This window comes from Rhinatrema bivittatum, chromosome 15 (genome assembly GCF_901001135.1).
Source record: "Rhinatrema bivittatum chromosome 15, aRhiBiv1.1, whole genome shotgun sequence".
In the NCBI taxonomy this organism is placed as follows: Eukaryota; Metazoa; Chordata; class Amphibia; order Gymnophiona; family Rhinatrematidae; genus Rhinatrema; species Rhinatrema bivittatum.
Genome location: NC_042629.1, coordinates 34,876,894 through 34,902,753, shown reverse-complemented (window position 1 = coordinate 34,902,753; position 25,860 = coordinate 34,876,894). Strand labels below are relative to the sequence as shown.

The 25,860-nt window shown below is 46.8% G+C and overlaps 1 protein-coding gene and 1 long non-coding RNA gene across 2 annotated transcripts in view; one reads left to right on the top strand and one right to left on the bottom strand.

Annotated features, from left to right (window-relative positions):
- Positions 1-3,310: 3,310 nt before the first annotated feature.
- The window catches only part of DPT (dermatopontin), a 35,966-nt gene continuing 13,416 nt past the window's right edge, over positions 3,311-25,860 (bottom strand). Inside the window, exons 3-4 of the mRNA XM_029578904.1 lie at positions 20,444-20,551; positions 3,311-5,450 (exon numbers count right to left, since the gene is read on the bottom strand). Coding sequence (XP_029434764.1) covers positions 5,384-5,450; positions 20,444-20,551 — 175 coding nt within the window. The 3' untranslated portion in view covers positions 3,311-5,383. The remainder of the gene's footprint in view (positions 5,451-20,443; positions 20,552-25,860) is intronic.
- Positions 11,095-25,860, top strand: part of LOC115076904 — a 122,607-nt gene continuing 107,841 nt past the window's right edge. Inside the window, exons 1-2 of the long non-coding RNA XR_003852898.1 lie at positions 11,095-11,164; positions 24,138-24,196. This is a non-coding gene — a long non-coding RNA (uncharacterized LOC115076904). The remainder of the gene's footprint in view (positions 11,165-24,137; positions 24,197-25,860) is intronic.

The window sequence follows — 25,860 nt, the reverse complement described above, 5'->3', positions numbered from 1 at the left end:
TCAAGCTGCTCCCAGTTAATTTCATGATGTGCCTCCTCGTAATTCACAGATAAAAATATCATTCCAGAATAATACCTCCTCCCGGGCAATAATACCAAAGCATGGCTGGGGGTGAGAGCAGGGCCGGTGCACCTTCCGCCTTGCTCCTGCACCCCCTTGTCTCTCTGCCCCCACCGGTCGCGCCGTCACCCTCATTGGGGGGGGGGAGCCATGTGGGGGCTGCGAGCGGCGGCACAGAGGAGTAGAGCTTGACGAATTTGCACTTTGTGGTGCGGACGGAGCCCAAACCCTGCGTATGGGTCAGCCAAGTCCCTCGAGCTGAAAGGGGGAAGCCATTTTGGAAGGGTTTCCTGCAGGACTGATGGAAGAAAGAGAGGAAGTGGCACCAGCGACTGCAATGTGCTTTCAAGCCCTACACCATCTGAATTCAGAAAGGGTTTAGGGTTGTTTTGGTTTTTTTTTTTAAAGATTTTTAACTGGAATCCTGTGACATTTGAGAAGAAGTTCAGTGAATTAAAAAGCAGGCCTTGCAGCTTTCTGATAACTTTATTTTTGAAACTGTGGCCACGTAACAGCATGCGAGGTTGGAAATGCAACATGTTGTGGGTTAAGTAATTAATTTGATTTTTCTTTGTGTTTTTCGCTTCATTGTTCCATTTGGCAAGGAGAAATTGGCCAGAGCACGTGGAGGAGGAGGAGGAACAGCCAGAACACTGTCTTGCCCGTGCTTTTTTGTCTCAGTTTTTTTGTGTGTGAGTGGGTAAGAAGCCTGAACAAAGGACTGAGTGGGAGTAAAGGCCTGGGTGCTCTTCGATGCTGTGAATTAGTTTTGCTGAAGGTGAATTTAGAAGGTTTTGCATAGGAGCAAAGGTAAAAGATTCCAGAGGCCTGGGAGGAGGTATTATTCTGGAATGATATTGTTATCTGAATTACTAGGAGGCGCACCATGAAATTAACTGGGAGCAGTTTGAAAACAACATTTAAGAACTTTTTTTTTTTTTTTGGGACAATGCACAGTTAAGCTGTGGAATTTGTTGCCAGAGGATGTGGTCAAGGTCAGTCGTAATGCCGGGTTTAAATCCTCCCCTCCCCAATATTATCTCTGGCTTTCATTAATAAAGGAGTGGAGGAGTAGCCTTAGTGGTTAGAGCAGGGGCCACGACCCAGGGATACCAGCGTTCAAATCCCGCTGTCGCTCCTTGTGACCTCGCAAAAGCCTCTTTATCCTCCATTGCCTCAGGTACAAACTTAGATTGTGAGCCCTGTGGGGATAGGGAAATACCTGCAGTACCTGAATGTAATCCGCTTTGATGTATACTCTGAAGTGCCGAAAAGCAGAATATAAAAATCGAAATAAATAAAATAAAATCTCCCCCACTACCCCTCTGACTCTCTCAAACCCTTCCTTCGCCCAATCACTACCTCTGGTTCTCTCTACTCCCATCACACCTTGGACTCTCCTTACCCCCCCATAACCATCTCTGGTTGCACCATTCGTCCCCCTTCACTGCTTGTCTCCCTCACACACGTCCTTCATCATTACCTCCAGCACAGCATCCCCTCCTATCATCGTCTCTGGCTTTCTTTCACACAAACCCTCACCCTCTGGCTCTCTCACCCAATTTCTACCAGCTCTGTTTGCCCACCCATCTCAGGTCCTGTGCCCCCCTCCCCTGGCTCTCCTTCTCATCACCTCAGACAGAGACGGGGGAGGAAACTGCATTTGCTTTCCCTTCTCCTGCTCCAATGATTCACCCCCTCCCCCCAACTCCTCTCCTCTCCAACATTCATCTCCTGTTCTGCCCTCTCCTCACTTCCCCACTCACGTCCTCCGATAGTAACTTTCACACCGCCAGCATTCACCCCCTCTTTACCTCGCCTGCCTTACAGCCTTTGCTTCTCTCCAGCCCCATAAATCATTTACAGTTCACCACTTGTGCTCCAGGATGCCTTCTTCCTCCTTCCCTACTCTGCCCTCAGCCGAGTCCGGGGTCCTGGTAGAACGGGCTGGGGCTCTTTCTGCTCCCATAGGCTGCCTGGTGCAACAGGAGGCCAGGGGGCGAGTGTATCTCACGGGAGGACGGCCACGGCTCAACCCAAATCTGACCCTTCTCACGGAGTCCCGGCAGGAGGTACAGGGCCGGCTCAGGCAGGCAGCAGCAGGAGGAGAGCAGCGATGCGACATCTGCATCCTCCACCTCTGTCGTGCTGGACCCGCCTGCTGCTTCGGACCACATGTGCAGCCAGGTGGTTCAGAGGAGGAAGACGTGGCCCGAAGCACCATCAGTCCCCTCCTCCTGCCACTGATCAGTGTGGGGGGGGGAGAAGGGAATAGAGAGGGGCAGGTGGAGCATGGAAGGGCCAAAGAGGGGAGGGGGAAGAGATGGGTGGAGAAGAGGGACTGAGGGCAATGCAAGAGACTGATGGGGGCAAGGGAGCAGAAGGAGGGGGGGGGGGGAAACCCGGTTGGCTTGGCCCCTCCAACCTGGGCAGCAGTGCTGGAGTGAAGAAAACAGTTGCTCTGCTTCATTTTCCAGCTCCTCCTCCATTGTTACCCGCGTGCTGTCGGAGAGGAAAAGATGGAGCAATAAGCAGAACATCGTTTTCAGCTGCCAGAGATTTAGGGCATTGGCCAGGCCAAAAGATTTGGTGCAGAAGCCTTGTGTGCCTTCAGCCAGCAGGGACCATTTTTAACACCACGCCTAACCGCAAATTTATGAGCACTGCACCCCACAAACCGATTGTCCAACACAAGGCCACGGCCCACCTTGACTTTGGAAAAGTGTGAGGTTATGTGGCTAAATATAAACACATTTATGAGATGCAAAATAGAGGTGTAAAGTTAGGTGGGTTTAGGTAACGCCCAGAATGCCTCTCTCTCTTTTTTTTTTATAATGCAGCCACATTTGTCTGCTTCCTGAAAGCAAACATGCACTTCCAGGCTTCTGAACATCCACGTATCTGCCCCTGCTTGGCTTAAACACATTAACTCTGTCCTCACCTGCATAAAAGGCAGATAAGCCTTTGACAATGTACCCCATTAAAAACTTCCTGTGAAGAAAAACGTAAAACTAGTGGAATAACTTGTGAAATAAATTGGGGTGTGGAAAGGGAAGCTGCTACACTCAGGCACTGGGATAACACAGCTGGCGCCCCCCCCCCCCCCCCCCCCCCCCCCCCCGGAATCTCCCGTTGGGACAATGTCTTCCCCCCTCTCCCACCCCGGTCAAAACCTATAGATGCCCCTGAAAATTAATACAAAACAAACTTCTCTTTACATATAAATGGCATTGCATTTAAAACAAAGGGACAAGAACGTACACAGTTTAATGCATGAATTGCTACATATTCTATATTCTACTGCATTTCAAGCACATACATTAGATTCCATATCTGTAAGAACACCTGCTATATTTTCTTTTACAGACTGTCAAAGCCTCAAATTATTCCTTCTTTGGAAGTAGGCCATGATGTATCAATGTTCTGTGTGTAGAGACGTATTTGTCATACCTCTTAAACTGCTGAGTCACCAAGTGCGACCTCCAGTAGTTAGAATGGAGGAATTCTGATATTTAAGCGGGTGACACCACTGAGGATGACCGGCGTGGACAGGAAAGTGATGTCACTGACATCTATGGAGGTGAATGACATGGCAGAAGGTTATGGAGGTGAATGATGGTCTTGCAACCCTACGGCCATCTGAAGAAGAGGCCTGTGAAATCTTGAAAACTCATGTACGTTGTTTTTTTTTTTAGGATGGTTCTTTAAAAAGTATCACAATTTACAAAGACTCCAGCTTGTTCCAGGAGTGATACTGCCATTAGACCTCTATATAACGCTTGACTAGTAATAAGGCTCTCCAAAAATGTGATTCGTCTCTAACCAGTAGTAGGAAAACATTCTGCTTTTAAAACATTTTAGCTGGCCTTAAAAGTGTTCTTATCAGAGGAATCCGCCGTATTCAAATATAACTATCAGAGAAAGATGTTAGTAGTATGGCAGCCCAGAAGATAGATACTGTAGCTGACTTTAAGTGGGGAAATCCTACAAGGACCAGGGCCTCCAGCTTGGCACCCTACTGGTCTCTCTGCAGTTTGTGTTACCATGGCAGTGACCCATGCCCTTATGCTGTAGGTGCACTACAATGAGGACATGACAAGCAGAAGCATAAAGTGTAATCAGGCAGCATTGCATTCATATCAATACCCAGATTATTTCTAGACACACATCTTTGTATGGTGGCTGTGCTGGGACAAAATTCAGAGAGCATACTGAAAAAAAGTGATGTGTTGCAAGGAGGAAGATGGTGAAAAGCTGTAGAGCACACAAGCAGTGAACTCAATTTTGCACACTTACACTACTGCACATGCACGGGCTTTTTTTTAGGCAATGTACTTTTCAGGATCTGTTGGAGATTAGGAAATGCTGTGTGAATCTGTGTGCTTTATACATTTTCATGTAAGCATTTAAAAGCGTGGAAATGACCCAAAATAAAGTGTACAGAATCTAGTTTCAAGTATAGGAATTCTGCCTGAAGAATGGGGCTATGGTTACTGCAGCTAAGAGCGTAAATGAAAACCGGACCCCCCCAAGAACGGGGCAGCGTGTTTCAAGGGTTACAGCGCAAGCAATAAGTTGGCCTTGCCAGGATCAGATATTTTACTAATAAACAGTGTGCACTGAAATTCTGGAAGCAGTCACCCTGAAGGTCTTCTGTGCTCCTGGAAGCAGCTTTGTTAAGGACACGGAGGCTGACAGCAGATAAAAAGTCGGCAAGCTTATCTAGTCTGACCATGTTCCCTTCTTTTTACAGTACCACAGACTCTACTAGATTTACCTTTCCCTTCACTTCCTTGCAATGAAAACATCCTCTGGGCTTGCCGCAGGCTCTCCTAAATTCTAATACTGCTTTTGCGCCCATGCTGTTCCATACATCCAAGAGTTTGAATGAATGTCACATAGCTACCTCTTTGGATCCGTTTGGTCCAATGCGGCTGTGAGGCTACAAATGGCTTCCCACTCATGTGGGCATGTAATGTAATTTGTGACACCTTTCCTAGCATTTCAGGGAAGCTGCTTTTAGAATTTTAACAGGAGGCAATGTTAGTAGGAAGGAGGATTATTTCCTGCGGGATCCATCCTCCTGTATCCTGCTGAAAAGACGGCATTTATCTTTATCAAAAAGCCAAACAATGAATTACTGCAAAGGCAAAAATGCAATTCTTTAGGGGTGAGAAGTACTGTTTCTTTTGTTAAACATCACAAGGGCTCCTGCTGGGTGCGGTTTTCCTTTAAGAATGGATAGAACCGGAACATCTGAAGGAAGCTGACTCTTTGTGGCCAATTGGTGTGTTCCTTCTGCAGCTCCTCAGCTTGGTCATTTCTAAAGGTTTTGAAATGGACAGTCGAAGTCTGTCATTCTGCAAACTATGAACTTCCACTGCCGATCCCTGAAGAGAAAAATGAAAACAGCACACTTAATTTTGTTTACATCTTATTATCCTAGGGCTCTCCCCACTCCCCCCCATTTTATACCCTATAAAACTCCTCCTCCCAGACATTACATTGACAACCCTCATCCAGGAGTCACAGACAACAACCCCTTCCAGAGCCTGCTACTCCGGTTGCCACTTCACCCAGGACAATCCGACTAGTCCAGTCCTGCTTTTGTCCCATTGCATGCACAGGGATCAGAACTACAACTCCCTGTAAGCAATGGGGCAAAAGCAAGACTGGATCAGATTCTCCAGGTTGGCCTGGGTGAGGTGGCAAATCCTACCTGGGGTTAGCTGCTCCAGAGGCCAGCCTATCTCGATCAGACCCAGAACATGAACTCTGTGCGCCTTCCACTTAATAAAGTGCATCTGTACGTGTTAGTATTAATAAAATGTTCCTTGCCCAGATTTGCCAGCTGTGCAGCCACCTGGATAAACAGTCTTGCAACCGCAATACATGCGTTAATCACCAGCCAAATCGATTATTGCAAATCTTTACTTAACAGCATCTCGCAACACAGTCTGAAATGCCTCTAGCTTCTACAGAAGGCAACCGCAAGAATCCGTGTTGGGGGCCAAAGCGACCAACCACATAACACCAAGACTACACTCGCTGCACTGGGTCCAATTCACAATCTCTGCTTCATCTACAGGTGCATGAGTAAAGCCCTCGAGTACGTCTCTCAACTTCTCTTCCCCTGTACTCCCATTAAGGAACTCCGACCTGCAAAAATGGTTCTTCTCCCCTTCCCTCCCCTAGCTTTGGCTAGATTATTCTATACGCGACTTCTACGTTAATGGTGGGGGTGGAAGGGAAATAGAACCAAAGAGCTAAGAGAAACAGATAAGTATGAGAAAAAAATGTGAAGCTTGCTGGGCAGACTGGATGGGCCGTTTGGTCTTCTTCTGCCGTCATTTCTATGTTTCTATGTGTTTCTATGTTTCGTGCCTTGAGCCATTTTATCTCGCTTTCAGGAAAAAAGCTGAGGCGTGGCTCTTTGTCCACACCTTCCTTTAGAGTCCCCTCGGCAACCTATCTACCTGAGCCGTCAAGGGTTATAAATAAGTTATACACCTTGGCCTCTCAATGCTATCCACTGTAAATTTGATTCAGATGTCATTATAAGCGCCTTTCGACCAATGTACTGCAACTGTTAGATAAAACTTGTTTTGCAATCTGCCTCGAGGCTATTCATGGAATAAGGTGGAATATCAAGTGTCCGCCAATAAATAAATAAAGCTTTTAGCAGGATTCAGGCAGCAGAAATTAAATGTTTAAGATTGGATAAAGGATGTGACAGACAAGATAGCATTAGGAATGAAGATATAAGGAAGGAACTAAATACTTATTCCATGCATGAGAAAGTCAAATATCGTAGGGAACAATGGACAAAGGTTGTGTAGGTAGAATGGAATATGGAAGACTGCAGAGAGAAGCTCTTCAGTATCAACCTATAGGAAAAAGGGATCCAGACAGGCCTAGGAAAGATGGACTGACGGTGATCTAGAAGGAATGGAAGAGGCGCCACTGCCTAACCTGGGATATGTGATGGTGATATAAATGGTGGATATCCTGAAAATCAGACTGACTGGGAGGTTCCCATGGGATGGGTTGAGAACCATTAATCTGGATGAAATATTTTAGAGGGTGAAAGTGGTGGAATTTATCAAAGTTGCAATCCAGTGCATATGTTTCAATTTTTGCACCATTTTTCCTCCACTGAAAGTAGGGAGAGATTATCAATGCTAAATCTAGGCCAGTTTTTGCACTGGAGCAAGGTTGTGATGCATCATCACCTCTTGTGACTTCTCCAAATAACACCTCTGTTGCGATCGGCAGTCCGCGGCCTACCCTGCGGACCACCACTCTTACCTCCAGCCCAGCCTGAGTTGTGGCGGGACCCTGCTGCCACCTTCTCTAGGCCAGTCACCCTTCTCCAATACGGTGAGACGCTGCTGATGGCTCCTATGCAATGCATTTCCATAGGCGTGCACGTCTTGTCGGGCTTTAAAGGCACCGTGGTGAGAAAAGCCCCATAGACCATGAAGATGACGTCATGAGTCCTGGCCTATAAAAGGCCCTTGTCCGTCTCCAGTCCTTGCCTCGGCAACAGGTCAGCCTGCTTTGTTGAGAAGTGTGAATTGCCAGCGCCTCATTCTTCAGTTTCAGCTCATCTTCAATGCTAGGGTCCGTGTTCCTTCTTCAGTTCTACATGTCCCTCACCTGCCTGTTTGCTCCTTGTCTTCCTGCTCTGCCTATCCATCCTTTCTTCCCTTCGGACAGATACCCGGTACTTGACCTTGGCCTAATTCCTGTACATCCTTGCTTGCCACCAGCCACTGAATGTTGCCTGTCTCCAGGACATCTTCGAATGACGTCTTCCGCTGATCCCAGCCTGCCTCACGATACGTCTTGTCTCCATCCTCTCTGATCCTGCTACATCAAAGAATTTCCGAAATCCGCAGAGGCCCCTCTTCCTAAGATCTGCCAACCCCAGCACCCAAAGTCTCAGCTCGAGGTGAGCGAGGGCTGGTAAAGCTGAAGCTCCAGATGGGCTTCTGCCTCGTCTGACTCCACCTGTTGACGGTGGGGACCTGCAGGGTCTTCCCCGCAGGTTGTGCCAACTCCACCTCTGCCCAAGGTTCCACATCTGCAACAACCTCCCCTTGTCTTTATCTAAAACAGGGGACTCCGTGGAAGCACAAGAAACAGGCACCAGGTCTCATTATGATTATTAGTGCCTGGGTGCCATGTTAGAATTAGTGATGGTAGAGGGAAGAGACAGCATGAAAAAATGAATAAAGCTGCTTTCCAAATCCCCTGCCCTTTTTTCATAATATATTTAACAGCTTACATTTGTGGCCTGTTTGTGAATAAAAGATGTTTACTGAGCCTCTTGGTTTAAAAATTCTCATCTCCTGACTCTACTCTTGTTGCGTCCGTCGGTCTTCGACGGCTTCGCCCCGCCTACCTTTCTCTACTTTCGGCTCCTCCCGCTCACCTTGGATTGATGGTCGCGGCGGCGTCTACTTGCCGTTCTCTCCGGCGTCCCCGGAGCGGCTTTGGTGCTGCCTCCCGCCATTCTCCTTCAAGGTACCTCTAGGACGCACGTGCGCACGCCACCCTCATCTTTAACTCTACGTTGGCGCGAACCTCAGGGGCGTCCCCCTGTTCTGACGTCACGACGTCCGAGTATATCTGCCTATGGTATTTGCTAGCTAGTTGAGTTAGCAACAGGAATCTTACGGATGGGATTCGCTCTCCATTCCTAAGCTACTCTGCCACTCCAGTGCTATCTGGAACTCTTACTACCCTTCAGGGTCTCTAACGGAGTACCCGCTCCTCAGGGGCCTCTCTGCTTCTTTCAGGTGCTATCAGGAAACCTGTACTCGCTCCTCGAGGGCCCATGTTCCCTATGTCGCTGCCTGCAACCTCTACCCTTCTACTTGGAAGAACTAACTTACAGTTACCATCAGTGAGAACAGAAACCATCTCTCTCCACAATAGGGATGTGAATCGTTTTTTAACGATTTAAATTATCGTCCGATAATTTTAAAATCGTCATTAATCGGTAAGGGACTCGATACAATAGGAATTCCCTCGATTTATCGTGAAAAATCGTTAAATCGAGTACGGGAATTATTTGGGGGGAGGGCGGGAAAACCGGCACACCAAAACAACCCCTAAACCCACCCTGACCCTTTAAAACCAATCCTTTACCCTCCCCCACCTTCCCGAACCCCCCCAAAATGTTAAATTACCTGGTGGTCCAGTGGGGGGGGGGTGTCCCGGCGCGATCTCCCGCTCTTGGGCCATTGGTGCCATTTTGGCTACCACTGATAAAAATTGCGCCGATGGCCCGATAAAAAAAAACCCACCCCGACCCTTTACAAATTACCCCTTTGCTTCTCCCACCCTCCCGACCCCCCCAAAAACCTTTTACATGTACCTGGTGGTCTAGCAGGGGGTCCGGGAGCCATCCCTTCAATCATACCCTCGGTGCCGGTGCTGGACTGGTTTCAAAATGGCGCCGATCGCCTTTGCCCTCACTATGTCACAGGGAGCGACCGTCGCTCCCTGTGACAAAGTGAGGGCAAAGGCGATAGACTGCCAGTATGGCAGATGCTGAATTTATTGGTGTTGGTTTTCCTAATCGGCGCACAGCCAGGGGTTTGAGAAATGGACGCTTGTTAACTGAGCGTCCGTTTCCTGAACCTGATCGCCTGCACTTTTTAAAAAACTTTAAAAAAGTTTTTGTTCCTCCTGTTTAATATCGCAATGACATTAAGTAGGAGGATGTACAGAAAATCAGTATATTCTGCTTTTCTGTACAACTTTTGGAAGTGCAGAGAGCAGGCGTTAATTTTTGAGCGTAAAAATGTGCGTTTTAGTCATACATTTTTTTTCATTGCAGGTGATTTCCTAATAGCCTCATCAACATGCATTTGCCCGTGATGAGTGCTATTAGTTTCTCCGTGCGTTGTGGAGGTGCTAATCCCCTTATTGTACACCGTATTGCATCGGCCCCATGATGGCATGGGTTTATATACCCTAGGGACTCTACCATTTAGTCTCCCACGTGGGGGAGCGAAAATTTCCAATGCTATTTCTCCTGCCTGTGACAATATGACATTCCATAGTAGGAACCCATAGGGTGCTCTACAAATGTAGACAGCGATACCTACATGGAGTATGTTCTTCAGCTGTCTATGCTATATTCATATTATTTATATATCAGTGTGATATCTGCACAGAGCTCTGATAAAGATCCCCTCCTCAGCTGTCCGTGCTGTAGTTGTTTTCTGTATCAGTGTGACTCCTGCATGGAGCCCGGAAAAAGATCCCCTCCTCAGCTGTCCGTGCTGTATTCTTTCTGTGTATCAGAGTGACTCTTGCACTGAGCTCTGATGACTATCCCTTCTTAATCTGTCTGTGCTGTTTTCATGCTTTATGTGTAGATAGATGGGTGACAACCGCATGGAGTGCTGATGAGGATCCGCATTCCCAATTACTTAATATTCATAATTTTTTTGAGCTATGTTCCTGAAAGCTAGCCAAGAATTGTATATAAAAAGGCATTGCCAAATGTTTAAACTGAGCTCCGTTTTCACACATTGAAATGGACTGACACAGCAACCACACCATTTTATTCGGAATGGTAGACATGTTCGAGTTGGAGAAGCTTTAACAAGCATTAAAAAAAAGGGGGGACCACAGCCATGTTTCTTAAGTTAACCCGAAAAGCTGAATTACCAAGGGGTGTTTCACTTATTTAATTGTGTTAGTCAGTGTTTGATACATCGCATCAGCATTTAAAATAGGGTTAACGATTTCCATCCGTGCATGGCTCGCCAGCTCCATTTTTCCCCGCAGGAAGATGAAGTCTGGCATTTCTGCGGGAAACGAGCACTCAATGGAGCACAATCCCTGAGGTGGGACGCACCCATTGGCCCCTCCGGGCACTGGTTTCGTCAGGGAAAAAATAACAATAGCTGTTGCGTAGGAGCTTTTTGATTGGCTGGGCCCAGGCTACAGCTCCTTTGCGATTGGTTGGCTTGCATCGCGCCCTTTAATTCCATGCATGTGCGAGAAGTTCTTCCCGTCCCCGTCCAGCTGCCAACGCACGCGGCAGCGATGAATTCGGCAACGAAAACGGTTCCCGACAGAGGTAAACATTGGTTTTAATTTCGGTGGGGGCTCGGCCTTTTTTATCCTCTTGCAACAGCTCTGTATTCCTCTGCCTGCGACTATAAAGGCTCCTCACACTTCCTCTAAGTGAATTATGACAATGTTCTCCTCCCCAGCTGTTAAAGTCTAACGGGAATAAGAGGCAGCGAAAAGGAGTGGCTTTAACTATACTGCAAATGTGAACAATGAGCCAAAACCCTGTAATTACAGTGGTGAGGACCTCTGAGAGTCTTACAAGCACATGATAAAGCTTTCGCATGTTTAATACAATGGAAACCTGTTCTAGAATGGACATCTTTCAGGGAGGTGATAAGCACATGATAAAGCTTTCGCATGTTTAATACAATGGAAACCTGTTCTAGAATGGACATCTTTCAGGGAGGTGATAAGCACATGATAAAGCTTTTGCATGTTTAATACTAGAATGGACATCTTTCAGGGAGGTGATAAGCACATGATAAAGCTTTCGCATGTTTAATACAATGGAAACCTGTTCTAGAATGGACATCTTTCAGGGAGGTGATAAGACCCAGTTTCTGGACGGAGACTGTTGGCCTTCCTGGTGCATGGACTGCAAATAGGTCGATTATATGCCCCAAATTGTGAGGGAGGTGTCGGCCAGTCCTGAAAAAAATCCTGCAGACTTGGTTTTCCAATTAACAGGGAGAAGCTGGCCTGCAAATACCACCGTACTTTGGGAATAGAAAAAGGGTAGGCAACTCCAGTCCTCGAGTATGGCAAACAGGTCTGGTTTTTAGGATATCTACAATGAATAAGTATCAGGCGTCTTTGCATGCATGCACTGCCTCCATTTGTATTCAAATATACCTCATGTGTATTCACTGTGGATGTCCTGAAAACCAGGCCTATTTATTTATCTGTTTGGGGTGTTCCAGTACAGGAATTACCTACCCCTGGGCAAAAGGCTTCCTCAGTAATAGGGCCCTCTCATCCCTCCGAACTTTCTTGCTATCAACAGTCACAGCTGATCATTCGGTATTGCCAGGCCTCGCACCAAATCACATTAGAGTATTAGCACAGTCCTGACCCTGTCATGCTGCCAGGTGGGAGTGAGAATACCTGCAATGGATCAGGCTATCATGAGACCCAAAGAGTCATGTTTAGAACCCAGGGCCGGTGCAAGGGGATTTGGCGCCCTAGGCAAGCCTTCTTCCTTGCGCCCCCCCCCCCCCCCCCCGGTCTCGGCCCCGACTCCTACCTCATTCTCAATCACGCCCGCTGACTGGGGTTTTCTGGGTCGCGAGCAGATTGGGCACTGCTTGCGGCCCGCCAAATCTCCACTCCTCTTTGCCACCACTTGCGGCCCCATATGGCTCGCACCCAGTGGCGCACCAAGGGTCTCCAGCGCCCAGGGGCCAATGCATTTGTGTGCCACAGAAAATCAGTGGCATCTCTAGACAGAAGAATTTGTTTTGGGTGGGGGGGGGAGCCAAAATGACATTTCTTCATCACACCCACCTCTATAGCATGGATCCTGCTTTAAAATTGGTTATAAAAAAAAGTGTTGTTAAAAAAAGTCCAAAGGGTCCTCTGCATTATTTTAAAAAGCTGGCCAGTTTCACACTTCTAGTAAAACTACTATAAAATTATTTGATAGCCTCATTCAACTAATTCTATATGATTATGAGAATGAAGTCTGGAATATATAGGAAGGGACAGAATGTCAATACAAATCCTGCACCTCCAGTTCTGTATCTCTGTGCATCCACTGAAATTCCCCCAAACAATGGAGCTTGGATGTTTCCCTTACAGCTCATCATACTAAAAGATATTTTCAAATTCTGGTGTCACCTCACAGTAACAGCAGCACAAACACCTTCCACTGCCAGACACATTGTGAACTAACATAAAGCACCGCAAAAGAGACACCCAAAATCTATACTGCAATCCCATCATAACATAACAGTAATAACACCAAGGATTCAAACAATAATAACCCTACCTGTGAAAAAGCAAGGGTAAATATTACACTGGGTCCTGGGATAACAATACACCACCTACTGAGGAAACAAAACAAACCCGATTGCTATAGATCCCTATACAGACACTACATGCTAGCAGAATCTCTCATCGTGGTCACACACACAGAGCAGAGACAGACCCTCACCAAATACAGAATACAAAATAAAGGAGCACAAATTAGACAAAAACTGGAATGGAAACCCCAAGAAGCCAGACTCTGTGTATTAATAATGGAAAAACAGAACCACCATTCCTCATAAAACAAATAAAATCAAGAAACAAAGCATCAGTTATAATAGTAAAACCATACTAATAAAAGAATATTTTAAAACTACTGATAAATAGAATGTCTATTCATTAAAATCATATACATTTTTTACAATTTCCCAAACACCAATAAAATATTTCAAAACAGTACATATATCAAATAACACACAATAATTAAAATTAATAAGGATTTTAAAAAGCCCCTGCTGTCCATACATGGGAGCTCTTGATTTCCAGTCACCCTGATATTGTCGAGGATTAGGAGGTTATCCTCTCTCTCTCACACATACTCACATGTCCATTCTCTCTCACACATACACTGTCACATACATACACATTCATGCTCTTATACCCAACCATAACCTCTCGCTCTCACAGACACTGACACACTCAGGCTCTAAGGCACTCTCTCCCCCTCCACACACACCCCCACACAAACTCTTACTCCCCTGGATTTTCTCATACACACTCATGCTCTCACTCTCACTGGCTCCCTCACATACACACAAACACACACTCCCAGGCAAGCTCCCACTCGTTCTCACATACACACACACACACACAGGCAAGCTCCTAGTCATTCTCACACTGAACCCCAGGCAGGCTCCCATTCATTTTCACACCACTCCCTCCCCATCCCCCAGGCATGCACACATTCATTCTCACACACACAGACCCCCAGGCAGGCACCAATTTATTCTCACACACACCCATACACCACAAACAGGCAGGCACCTATTCTCACACATACAAACCCCAGGAAGACACCCATACATTCTCATTCACAGACACACCCTCAGGCAGGCACCCATGCATTCACACACATACACCCCCAGGCAGACTCCCATTCATACACATGCACACACTAAAGGCAGAGACCCCCTCTCTTTCTTTTGCCAGCAACCTCAGAGCCTCTCTCATTCTTCTGCTGCCACTGTCACTGCCGCTGTATGGCTATTGCGGAGGTGCTGATTGCTGCTATTGGCACTGAAGCCCATTCTGCTGCCTCCTCTGTGCAGGCCCCATGGGCTTCCAGTTCCTCTATGCTGATCTCGTACATTGTGAGATCCGCATAGAGAAAGTGCTACTCTTGCACATTCCCAAAGATTACATGTTCCAATCAGTAAAAAGTAATTTATTTCTTTTTACATTTGCTGTCTGATCTTAGTTTTCTAATCGGTTGGTCACAGGCTTTTTTTTTTTCCACCTTCCCTTTCTTATTTTTTTGCCAATTCCTTTTATAACATATTTATTTTCTCTCCATCTGTCTGCTTCCCTCAAACACACAGTCAGGTTCTCATTCTCACATGCTTTCTCTCTCTCACATACACAGGCACTCATTCTCACATGCTGTCCCTCATACAATCATTTATACACAGTCTCTCTCTTGCACATGCTGTCTAACTCTCACTCCCACATGCTGTCTTGCTCAAGCACAGGTTCTCACTGTCACATGCTCTCTCTCATACAATCATTCCTACACACAGGCTCTCACTGTCACATGCTGACTCACACACACAGGCTCTCTCTCACTCCCACATGCTGTCCTGCTCAAGCACAGGCTCTCACTGTCACATGCTCGCTCTCATACAATCATTCCTACACACGGGCTCTCACTGTCACATGCTGACTCACACACACAGGCTCTCTCTCACTCCCACATGCTGTCTTGCTCAAGCACAGGCTCTCACTACCACATGCTGTCTCTCACACACACAAAGGCTCTCCCATGCTGTCTCTGCAAACATTCAGGTCTTCACTCCCACACACACACACAGTCTCTCAACTCATCTCATACACGCACACATACACACTGTACAAACCCTCAGTCTCTCTCTCTCACCTCTGGGCCTCCTCTTCACGGGCCACTGCAGGATGGGCTCTGCAGCGGCCCCGGTCTTCTCGAGCCGCGCTGATCCTCTTCTGAACGTGGCAGATGCTCCTCCTCCTTCCGGCACGCGGCTGATGCTCCTCCTCTTTCCTGCCCGCGCGGCTCCGGCAACATTTTTCTTCCGGGGCCGCGCGGGCAGGAAGGAGGAGAAGTTCCTGCATTGGCTGATGCTCCTCCTCCTCCTTCCTGCCCGCGCGGCTCCGGCAACATTTTTCTTCCGGGGCCGCGCGGGCAGGAAGGAGGAGAAGTTCCTGCATTGGCTGATGTTCCTCCTCCTTGCTTCTCCTCCTTCCTGCCCGCGCGGCTCCGGCAACATTTTTCTTCCGGGGCCGCGCGGGCAGGAAGGAGGAGTAGCACCAGCATGTTTAGACGCGACTGTACCACGGCCCTGCGATCTTCTTGCTGTGTGTATCTGCCATTGGGATGACGTCCACCGGCGGCCATTGGCCGTCAGCGGCTCGGCGCCCCCTAATGCTCAGCGCCCTAGGCGATCGCCTAGTTCGCCTAGTGCTTCCGCCGGCCCTGTTAGAACCGTACTGGCTGATAAGATGGGCCTTGCCAGATATACTTAATGGTTGCCAGGTTAACCCAGAGAGGCTGATCCAGTCCTGGTTTTTGCCTGTAGCTCTGATCTCCTTAAGAAAAGCAGGAGCTACATCTCCCTGCATGCTATGGGGCAAAAACCAGGACTAGATAATCTCTGGTTTCAGCTGGGCAAGGTGGCAACCCTGGAAACATGTGAGAGAACTTTCCCCATAAATAAATAAACACCAGTAGACAAAACCCTTGCTGGTGTTTTAATTCTGAAGCAGTGACGTTAATAATAAAAAAATAAATAAAAAAATAAAAAAATACCCAAAGTACCGTAAGTGGGCAGCTGTGACCTCTTAGCACACAGTTCTTCAATTCCAGTCCTTGAGAGCTATAGATTGATCTCATTTCAGGGTAACCAAAATGTGGTAGTTAACCTGTTTCATGGTCTGCTGTGCGTTTGATGAATACTTACTGTTATATCTGGGAAATCCATGGACACCAAGATTTTATTGAAATTGCCAGGCATCGATGACTGAACTGCACCTTGTGAGCTGGAAGGAGGAAGCTGTAGTGGCTGAATCGGCCCACAGCAGGCGTAGCTTCAGGGTTGGAGCAGGGCTTCCAAAATCTGCCCTGGGGACAGCCAGGTTTTTCAGAATATCCGCAGCGGATATGTATGAGATAAATACGGATACACTGGAGACTCAGTATATGTAAATTTATCTCGTGCATATTCATTGCGGATATACGAAAACACCCAACTGGCCGTGGAGAACAAGGGACAGGTTTGAGAAGCCCTGAATTACAGACCGGTGGGGGTCAGGTCTAGGAGCAAAAAGGGGAGAGTGAGAGTGTCTTTGGAAGGTGAAGGAGAGAAAGTCTGTACATTCCAGCCAATCCTACCCCAGTCTTTGGGAGACCAGCACTCGAAGGTTTCCAGATATGTTTATTGTGGATATCCTGAAATCCAGGCCTGTTTGAAGCCTTCAAGAGTTAGCATTGTATTGCCCTACCTCTGATGGTCTGAGGAAAGAAAACCCATTAGAAAGTGAATTCGACTGTCTAAATCTGGAGTATGAAGATAAACAGACTTGGTGTCCGGATAAGAAGTTTGGCTGGATTAAGGGCGGGTGGGCTTTTAGGTTGCTTGGAATACAGAGTTTGGTAAGCTAAAGCTGTGTTTTTTTTATTTATTTATTTTTATTTTTACTTTTTGAAATGTTAGTTTTAATCATTAACGAGGACCTTCCCTTTAATGGGCAGACTGGGTGGTCTTTATGGGTTTCTTTTTAATATCTTGCTGGGAAGGGTTGACATGGGCTTAGAAAGTATGTTTTTATTTTAAAGTGTTGTTGATAATGTGAAATTTTGACTGGGGTGCACTTGTATTTTAGGGATGAGAAGTTTGAGATTTGGTGTGCGTGTGTGGGGCTGGGCTCACGGTAGGAGCTGCAAAATCACACTGCTCCTCTGGCGAGACTGGCCCCGCGGCACCAGGAGATGACGTCACTGAAATGCTGCTGCCGCCGGCTCGGGCAGGGGATCCGTGTGTTGCTACATCACATTGGGCAGGAGTTAGGGTTATCCTTGCCCACTCCGATGCCTAAATCTGAGCAGGGAAGCCTCCCTTAGGCTCTTCTATGCTGTGGGCGGCCCAAAGCCTTTTCTATACGAAGGCCGCTGGTGAGTTGGATTCTGCCAGGCCCGCTGCCTCTGCTCCATTTTGTCCAGAGGAGGTGACTGGGTAAGAAGGCGGGAAAAGCACAGGAAAGGATGAGAAGAAGGGAGGAAAGAGCAGGTGAGGGGAGGATGAGAAGAGCCTTTAGAGGAAGGGAGGGGGGAAGCTAAGGGAATGAGGAAGGAAGGTGAGAAGAGGATGGGGGAAGAACTGAGGTAGGGTGAGAAGGGGGGGGGACGGGACTAGAGGGAGGGAGAGAAGGGGGGGAAGTGGAGGAAAGAGCCAAGAGAGTAACATTGAATCGTAGAAAATGACGGCAGAAAAGGACCAAACGGTCCATCCAGTCTACCCAGCAAGCTTATGGAAGCATCTGCTGCACCATAACAAGTCACCCCCTTACTTAGTTTTCCAAACCGTCAGTCAGGGCCCTTGTTGGTTGCAGTTTGAGTCCAATTCCCTGTCACCTCTTGCCATTGAAGCAGAGAGCAATGTTGGAGTTACATCCAAAGTATCAGGCATGTTGGTTAAGGGTAGTAACCGCCAGACCAGCAAGTTACCCCCAAGCTTATTTGTCCCCCCCCCCCCCCCCCCATGTTTATTTGTTTTCCCAATGTCCTTGTTGGTTGCTATCTGAACCTAATTCCCCTTTTCATCTTTTTCCCCTGCCGTTAAAGCATAGAGCAATAATGGAGTTGCATCCACAGTATGAAGGAGAGAAGAGAGGAAGGGCTGAGGTAGTGAGGGAAAGAGCCAAGGTACTGAGGCTGTGTGCTGCTGGAGGCCCCTATCCCACCAGCAGCCAATGGAGGCCATCTTGTGATCCATACCTGATGGAGGCCAAAGTGAAGTGGCAGGCCTAGGGCTGCTGGGGCAGCAAGTGGAAGAAAAGAAAGTGAGGCCCGTGCGTGTGTGAGACAGAAGGAGCATGTGAGAGAGGTAGTTTGTATGCGAGTGAGAGAGAGCATGTTGTCAATATGTATGAGCACGATTGTGTGTGAGCACGCACATGTGTGGGAGAGAGGGACTGTGTGCATCTGAGAAAGGAAGCATAAATGTGTGAGCATGAATATGCATGAGAGAAAGTAAGTGTGTGTGAATATATGAGAGAGAGGAGAAAGTTTGTGTGCCCTCCCACACCCACTAATCCCCAACAATCTCAGGATGACTGGAAATCAAAATTTCCCAGGTATGGAGAGTGGGAGGTTTTTTTTTTGTTTTGTTTTTTTAATCATTATATTGAATTATTTGGTGGGTCTGCTGTTTTGAACTTGTTTTGAAACTTGTGTTTGGAAAATTTAAAAATCAATTTATGAGTTTTTAATTATTGGATTTTTATTCTTTGGCTGTCTTGAAATATTGTTTTATTAATATGGTTGTGATTGTTTTATATTTCTTGATTTTATTTAATATTTTATGATGAATGGTGATGTTTCTATTTTTCCATTGTTGCACTGTATTCAGAGTCTGGCTTGTTGCAGTTTCCAGTTCAGTTTTTGTCTGCACATTTTTATTTATACTTTTATGGTCTCTTTTTTTTTTTTTTTTTTTTTTTTTTTTTAATTCTGTGTTTGGTGATGGTCTGTCTGTATTCTGCACATGTGACCCAAGTAGAGGTATTCTGCTAGCGTGTAGTTCCTGGGTAGAGATCTATAGTAGCCTGGCTTGTTCTGTTTTCCTATTAGGAGGTGTATTGGTATTTTAGGAATTGATGTAATATTTGCAGCATTACTTTTCACAGGTAAGATTGTTGTTTGAGTGCTGGCAGTTAGTGCAGATTTGATATAGCTGGCTTACTATATTGTAATTTGTTTATGCATGACTTTCTGAGGGTCAAGCCCACATCCAACACACATTACAATAGGCCTAATACCATATGGGTATTTTTGCAGAACTTTCTGGATGGTGCCATAGCAGTGCATGTAAACATAATATACCGATTACTATACTATAAGTGATATTTTACCTTTAGAAATCTGTGCTCTGAATGTTTTTTTTAATGTAAAATCGATTATAAATGCATAATTTTAAGTGTATGTGTGTGTAGAGGGCTTTAAAATTCTCCTACAGCATCTAATACCCTTGCACTGGCCATGGGTTGCAAAGGAAGAGGGGATGGACCTGGGTAGGGAGGAATATCAGATTTTAAAGTTTAGATTACTGGGGGAGACGGGGGGTGGGTAGCAAAAAAGCTAGCACCGGCCCTGCGTGCATTCGTACTTCCTGCATTTCGGTTAGTGTGCTGCTGGGCTTCACCTTGTCTAGCAAACGCGTATACTTTTTGCTTTATTCGTGCCGCCTTCGCATCTCGCTCGCTGATGAAAGCAGCTGCCAGGAGAGGAGGACCCCAGTCCCTCGCTCCCCGTGGCCCAGGCTGCTGGCTTCCGTAGCGTTAGCCGCACTGGTGGCTTATTATGGAGTAAAATGAGCTCAACGCGCTGCAGAAAAGAAATTCAATTTATTTTAAAGTGGGTAACCGGCAGGCTGTAAACAGGCTCGTGGCTTTTATTGATTCCACCGCGTGTCCCTTATTGCTACAGAGACGAGAAAATGAATGTAGCCATTGTAACTGCCAAAAAGCCATTACCAGTCTGTTGTGAGCTCTCCTAGCTGATATGTTGGAGATGGGTGCAGCAAAAAAAAATACATTGAGCATGCCTGGCTAGTTTAATCAAAGAAACATACACGTTGCACCATTTCAGTTTTATTTAAAAAAAAAAAAAAAAAAAAAAAAAAAAAAGGTTACTGGAGTTCCATAAATAATTTTTGTGTTTTTTATTATTACTTTATTAAGGCACCTGCCAGTATCAGGGATAGGCAGTTCTGGCCTGTCCAGAGATGGCTGTCGTATTTGCAGGAGCAGAGGCCACACCCTTATCAAGCCCCATTCCCTCCCAGAGCTTACTAACCTGTCCACAGCCGAGAAAGTGGTGGTTGCACCTCTGACATAATATCCGTTCGATTCGAGGGCCATGTCCATGTCTTCTCCGTAGTGCCCTGGCTGCTCTGACGTCAACCTTTTATTGAAAAAAAGGGAAAGTGTGAGAGAGCCCCCAGACAGCAGTGCACAAGACCATGGCGTGCGGCAGCCACGCACACGCGCGTGTCCCTGTAGACGCCAGGACACAGCTGCATTTACCCAAACTGAGCACAGAGCCACCGGTACCTATATCCGGGCTGGAGAAAGTCGGATTCTTTACTGATGATGATGCCTTTTTGGGGGCCAAGGTAAGAATTTTTCCCAGCCTGCAAAGCATCCTAAAATTGGATCTGACAAAACTATTTCAGTGTTTTACGTGATAACCATGAAACAAATTACATATGGGTATAATGAATCCCTGCCTTGGAGCTTTCATAACCCAAGTGGGTAGTTGAGGCAATGAGAGAGAAAGCACCTTGCCCAAGGGTCATTGGCTTGCATTCCGGTGTCCTGGTTCTCAGTCCAGTACTCTAACCACTAGGCTACTAAATTAGGGTGACATGTTTGGCCGAGCTGCCAGGTGTCCCAGTTTCTGGCTTGAGACTTGAGCAGTCCTGATTTTTCAGCTGGGCATCCCAGTGCACTATGGCATTTGTAGTGGCCCTTTACGTTTTCCTCTAGATCTTACACAAGGAGTTGGTCTCGTCCTGTGCACCCCTCCAAGTTGAAGACAGGTGCGAGTGTCCAGTAGGAGGTTTTAGAGATTTTGGAGTGAGAAGGAGAGGAGGAAGAAAGAAGCTTCCTTAAGTTGAGGGGTGATTGCAAGAAGAGACTCTGTTGGGAGTGAACCTGCTGATTAAACAAAGTAGAAAGATCCTGATGAGAGACCATTAGAACATGTCAGACCAAGGGTCCATCAAGCCCAGCATCCTGTTTCCAACAGTGGCCAATCCAGGCTACAAGTACCTGGCAAATACCCAAAAGCTAAGTATATCTCCTGCTACTGATGCCAGGATTAGCAATTGCTATTTTCTAAGTCAACTTGATTAATAGCAGGTAATGGACTTCTCCTCCAAGAACTTATCCAAACCTTTTTTAAACCCAGCTACACTAACTGCACCAACCACATCCCCTGGCAACAAATTCCAGAGTTTAATTGAGCATTGAGTAAAAAAAAACTTTCTCTGATTAGTCTTAAATGTGCTACTTGTTAACTTCATGGAGTGCCCTCTAGTCCTTCTATTGTCTGAAAGAGTAAATAACCTATTCACATTGAGGAATCCTGCTGAGAGGAGGGAACTGCATCCTGCACCTTCCCCCGTAGAGCAGAAAGGGGATAGTGTAGCCAAGGGCACATGGATGCCATGCAGATTTGAGTTCATCAAAGTACTGAATCAGCCAGATGCTGGTAATGGAGGTTCAAAGGTACCAGATCAGGCCAGAATTGTATACTAGTCTTCCACCCAGTAGTTAGAGCAGCAGGCAGAGAACCAGGGAAGCCAGGGTTCAAATCCTGCTGGTGCTTCTTGTGACCTGCACATTGCCTCTGGTACAAACTTCATTGCCTCTGGTACAAACTTAAGGGCCTATTTACTAAAGGTTTTGTCCCATCTTGTGTCTATGGGGAAAAATACCTAGTAAATAGGGCCCTTACATTGTAAGCTCTCTGGAGACAGGGAAGATACTGTACCTGAATATAAACTTGCCTTGTGTTACCAGTGAAAACAGCGTGAGCTAAATCTAAATCAAAGTGCTCCAGTGGCAGGCAGAAGATGGCATCCTATTGGAGATAACAGAGTGGCTAGGATCCCACTGTACTCCTTCATCTGGGAGGGAGAAAGCTATTTGCTGGCTTAATGTTCAGTGTGCAGAAGAAGCACAATTGAGCTGACTGCCAGCCGGTCTGTGCTGAGCATGAGTCAGGAGAGGCTGTCTGCCCTGTACGTGAGAGGAGAGAGAGAATCGTTTACTGCAGAGGTTCCCAAGGCAGTCCTGTTTTCAGGATATCCACAGTGAATATGCATGAGATAAAATGTGCATGTTATGGAGGTGGTGCATGCAAATATCTCATGCATGTTCATTGTGGAATAGAGAATATAGCAAATAGTCTCAAAAACCAACCACAGTCATTTAGAGCCAAATGCAATAAATCAGAGGTTCCCAAATCTGTCCAATCGGGTTTTCAGGATGTCTGCAGTGAATATGCATGAGATAAAATGTGCATGCTATGGAGGCGGTGCATGCAAATATCTCATGCATGTTCAGTGTGGAATAGAGAATATAGCAAACAGTCTCAAAAAACCAACCACAGTCATTTAGAGCCAAATGCAATAAATGAGAGGTTCCCAAATCTGTCCAGTGGGGTTTTCAGGATGTCCGCAGTGAATATGCATGAGATAAATTTGCATGAGTTAAAGTGTGCAGTTTGAATTCTTGAGATTTTTAAAGGTAATGCAAACAGGGTTGACCTTAAAACCAGGCTGTAGTAGTGCTGCTGCATCCATGTGTGGGGGAGGGGAGCAGAAAGGTTTTCTTTTTTCCAATCTGCTTGATGTGAATATTTTCACTGGTTTGGGGGGGGAAGGGGGGAAGATGAATCCAGTATGGTTTATCGGAGGGTGAGCCCCAATCTATCAAAGGATAGGGCATTGAGAAGGTCTCTGTACAGCTCTGCATACACCTGGTAGCGTTTATACAAATGAAAAATTTAAAATGTAGTATTGGAGTGGGGTGCAGAGAGATAATTACCAGCTTAAATCAAATTTCCCATCCCTGTCCTTAGAACACACCTAACCAGTTGGGTTTTCAGGATTTCCACAACGAATATGCATATGAGAGATGTGCATACATAGATTTGCATAGCCTGGGTTTCCAATCTCATGCATATTCATTATGGATATCCTGAAAACCTACTTGGTTAGGTGTGCCTTCCAGGAGAGGGTTGGGAAACACTGCCTCAATACATCTAAAGAAGGGACCTGAATTAATCTCTTGAAAGCACACAACAGACACTACATTTCTCCTGCATGCCAGGCATGTCTGCAGCAGAGTTGCTACCTCACCCCAGGCCAACCAAACAGGCTGATCTAGTCCTGGATTTTCTCTGTTGCGTGTGTGGATTCATAGGGAAATCAGTGGGGAGACCCTTGTCCAGGGGTGGCCAACTCTGGTCCTCAGGATATCCACAATGAATATGCATGAGAGAGATTTGCATAAAATGGAGGCACTGCATGCATACCTCTTATATGCATATTCATTGTGGATATCCTGAAAATCTGGTCTGTCTGTGGCTCTGGAGGACCAGAGTTGGCCACCCCTCTGCTAGTCTGTAAGCATTGCAAACATTTTGTGGGCACTGGATCCATCGTGGCTGTGAGGCCACAACTGATACTGCGCACGTTCATATAAAGTCAGATTTGACCTTACATGAGAATTTGTGACACTATTCAATAAATGGCTGCCCCCAGGGGACCAGAGGGATTGTAGCAGAACATCTTAAAACATTTAAGGAACAAGGCAGAAGAAGAATTAAATGAACTGATACGAGGGGGGCTATTCCCACTTGTGTGTAATTTGTAAATATTGCACATTCCACAGAGGACCACTTTCTTTTAATTCAGTGATGTTGCTCCTAAGTCATATGGTGATAGCACTAGGAATTAAAGTCCTGTATGTATCCACAGATCCTTTACAGCCTGTCCAGACTCCCTCCAGCACTGCCCTACTGACATGACGTGGCCAGGTAATTTTGGTTTTCTTTTGCTTTCTTTTGTGCTATATTATTACCCTAATCAGCTGCGTTTTTTTGGATTCTTGGATTTCATGGGGATGAATCTACTTCCTTTCACCTCTCAGTTGGTGGCTCGGGTCGGTAGAGACCAAAAAAACCAAAACAAAACAAAAAACATGTCGTGAAATGAGCTGGCGATGTCGGGCCAGTTCCAGGGGCCGTGCCAGAAGGGTTCGCATCGCTGCTCCTGTCTGATCCCTGGGAATCTGTGACTTCTTCTGCCGCGCCCCTTGACACTCGCTCATGATGAGGAGAGAGAGGTTCATGCCTGCGAATCTGGCTGACTGTTTTTAAGCTGGTGTTGTGAAAGTACAGGCAGGGTTTTGTTTTTGTTTTGTTTATTTATTTATTTATTTATTTGTTTGTTTGTTTATTTAAATACATGATTTGATTTCTCACTGCAGGCTCCCTTCCTGAAAAGATGGAATTTGTGGGGTGGTTAGGCAGGAAAACGCTAGCTGACACAAGGCTACTAAAAACGATTTGCTATCCCATGCCACCCTGAGATGGTCCTGTAACACAGGGACTGTACTTTTTTTCTGTTTTCCTAATCCATGCTGCTTTGCACATATGAGCACTGAGCGTAGAGCAAGCTCCTGGGGGCTGATCTTTGCTAGGTAGATGCAAATAAAGAGCAGCGAGAGAGACGCGTTCTGGTACAGAATGTAACATGAGGGGTTTTTGTTATTCTTGCACAGATTGTTTTACCTGCTGGGCGATGCTTGTCACACATTGAATAGAAGCCATCCCTGGGCTGTGCTCGGTGTGGGATTTTTATCAGTAGGCCAACAGCAAGAGATCGCCAATTAACGTGTTTGTATAGTTCTGCCGCTGTACTACAGCTCAGCAGAAGGACTCTTGGTATTGAATAAAGAGAAGCAGCCGTTTGCATTCATTAAACAGAAAGTGGGAGGTAGCTCTTACAGCACTTAGTAAAAATTACCATTTTTCCTTTCATCTTTGTCAGTTTTTCTTTCCCTTTGTGAATTTTCAGAAAGTTAAGTCTGAGGCATAAATGCTGGGAAATTTCTGCCATGGTATATAATAATTATCCATCCTGGAGAAAACCCACTCAAACCTGCTGGTTCAGAGGGGAGGGTGGGTCCCCTAACACCGTGCTGGGGCAGTGGGTGAGGGCTGGCTCAGAGGGGAGGGTGAGTCCCCTAACACCGTGCTGGGGCAGTGGGTGAGGGCTGGCTCAGGGGGGAGGGTGGGTCCCTAACACCATGCTGGGGCAGTGAGTGAGGGCTGGCTCAGGGGGGAGGGTGAGTCCCCTAACACCGTGCTGGGGCAGTGGGTGAGGGCTGGCTCAGGGGGGAGGGTGGGTCCCTAACACCGTGCTGGGGCAGTGGGTGAGGGCTGGCTCAGAGGGGAGGGTGGGTCCCCTAACACCGTGCTGGGGCAGTGGGTGAGGGCTGGCTCAGGGGGGAGGGTGGGTCCCTAACACCGTGCTGGGGCAGTGGGTGAGGGCTGGCTCAGGGGGGAGGGTGGGTCCCTAACACCGTGCTGGGGCAGTGGGTGAGGGCTGGCTCAGGGGGGAGGGTGGGTCCCTAACACCGTGCTGGGGCAGTGGGTGAGGGCTGGCTCAGGGGGGAGGGTGGGTCCCTAACACCGTG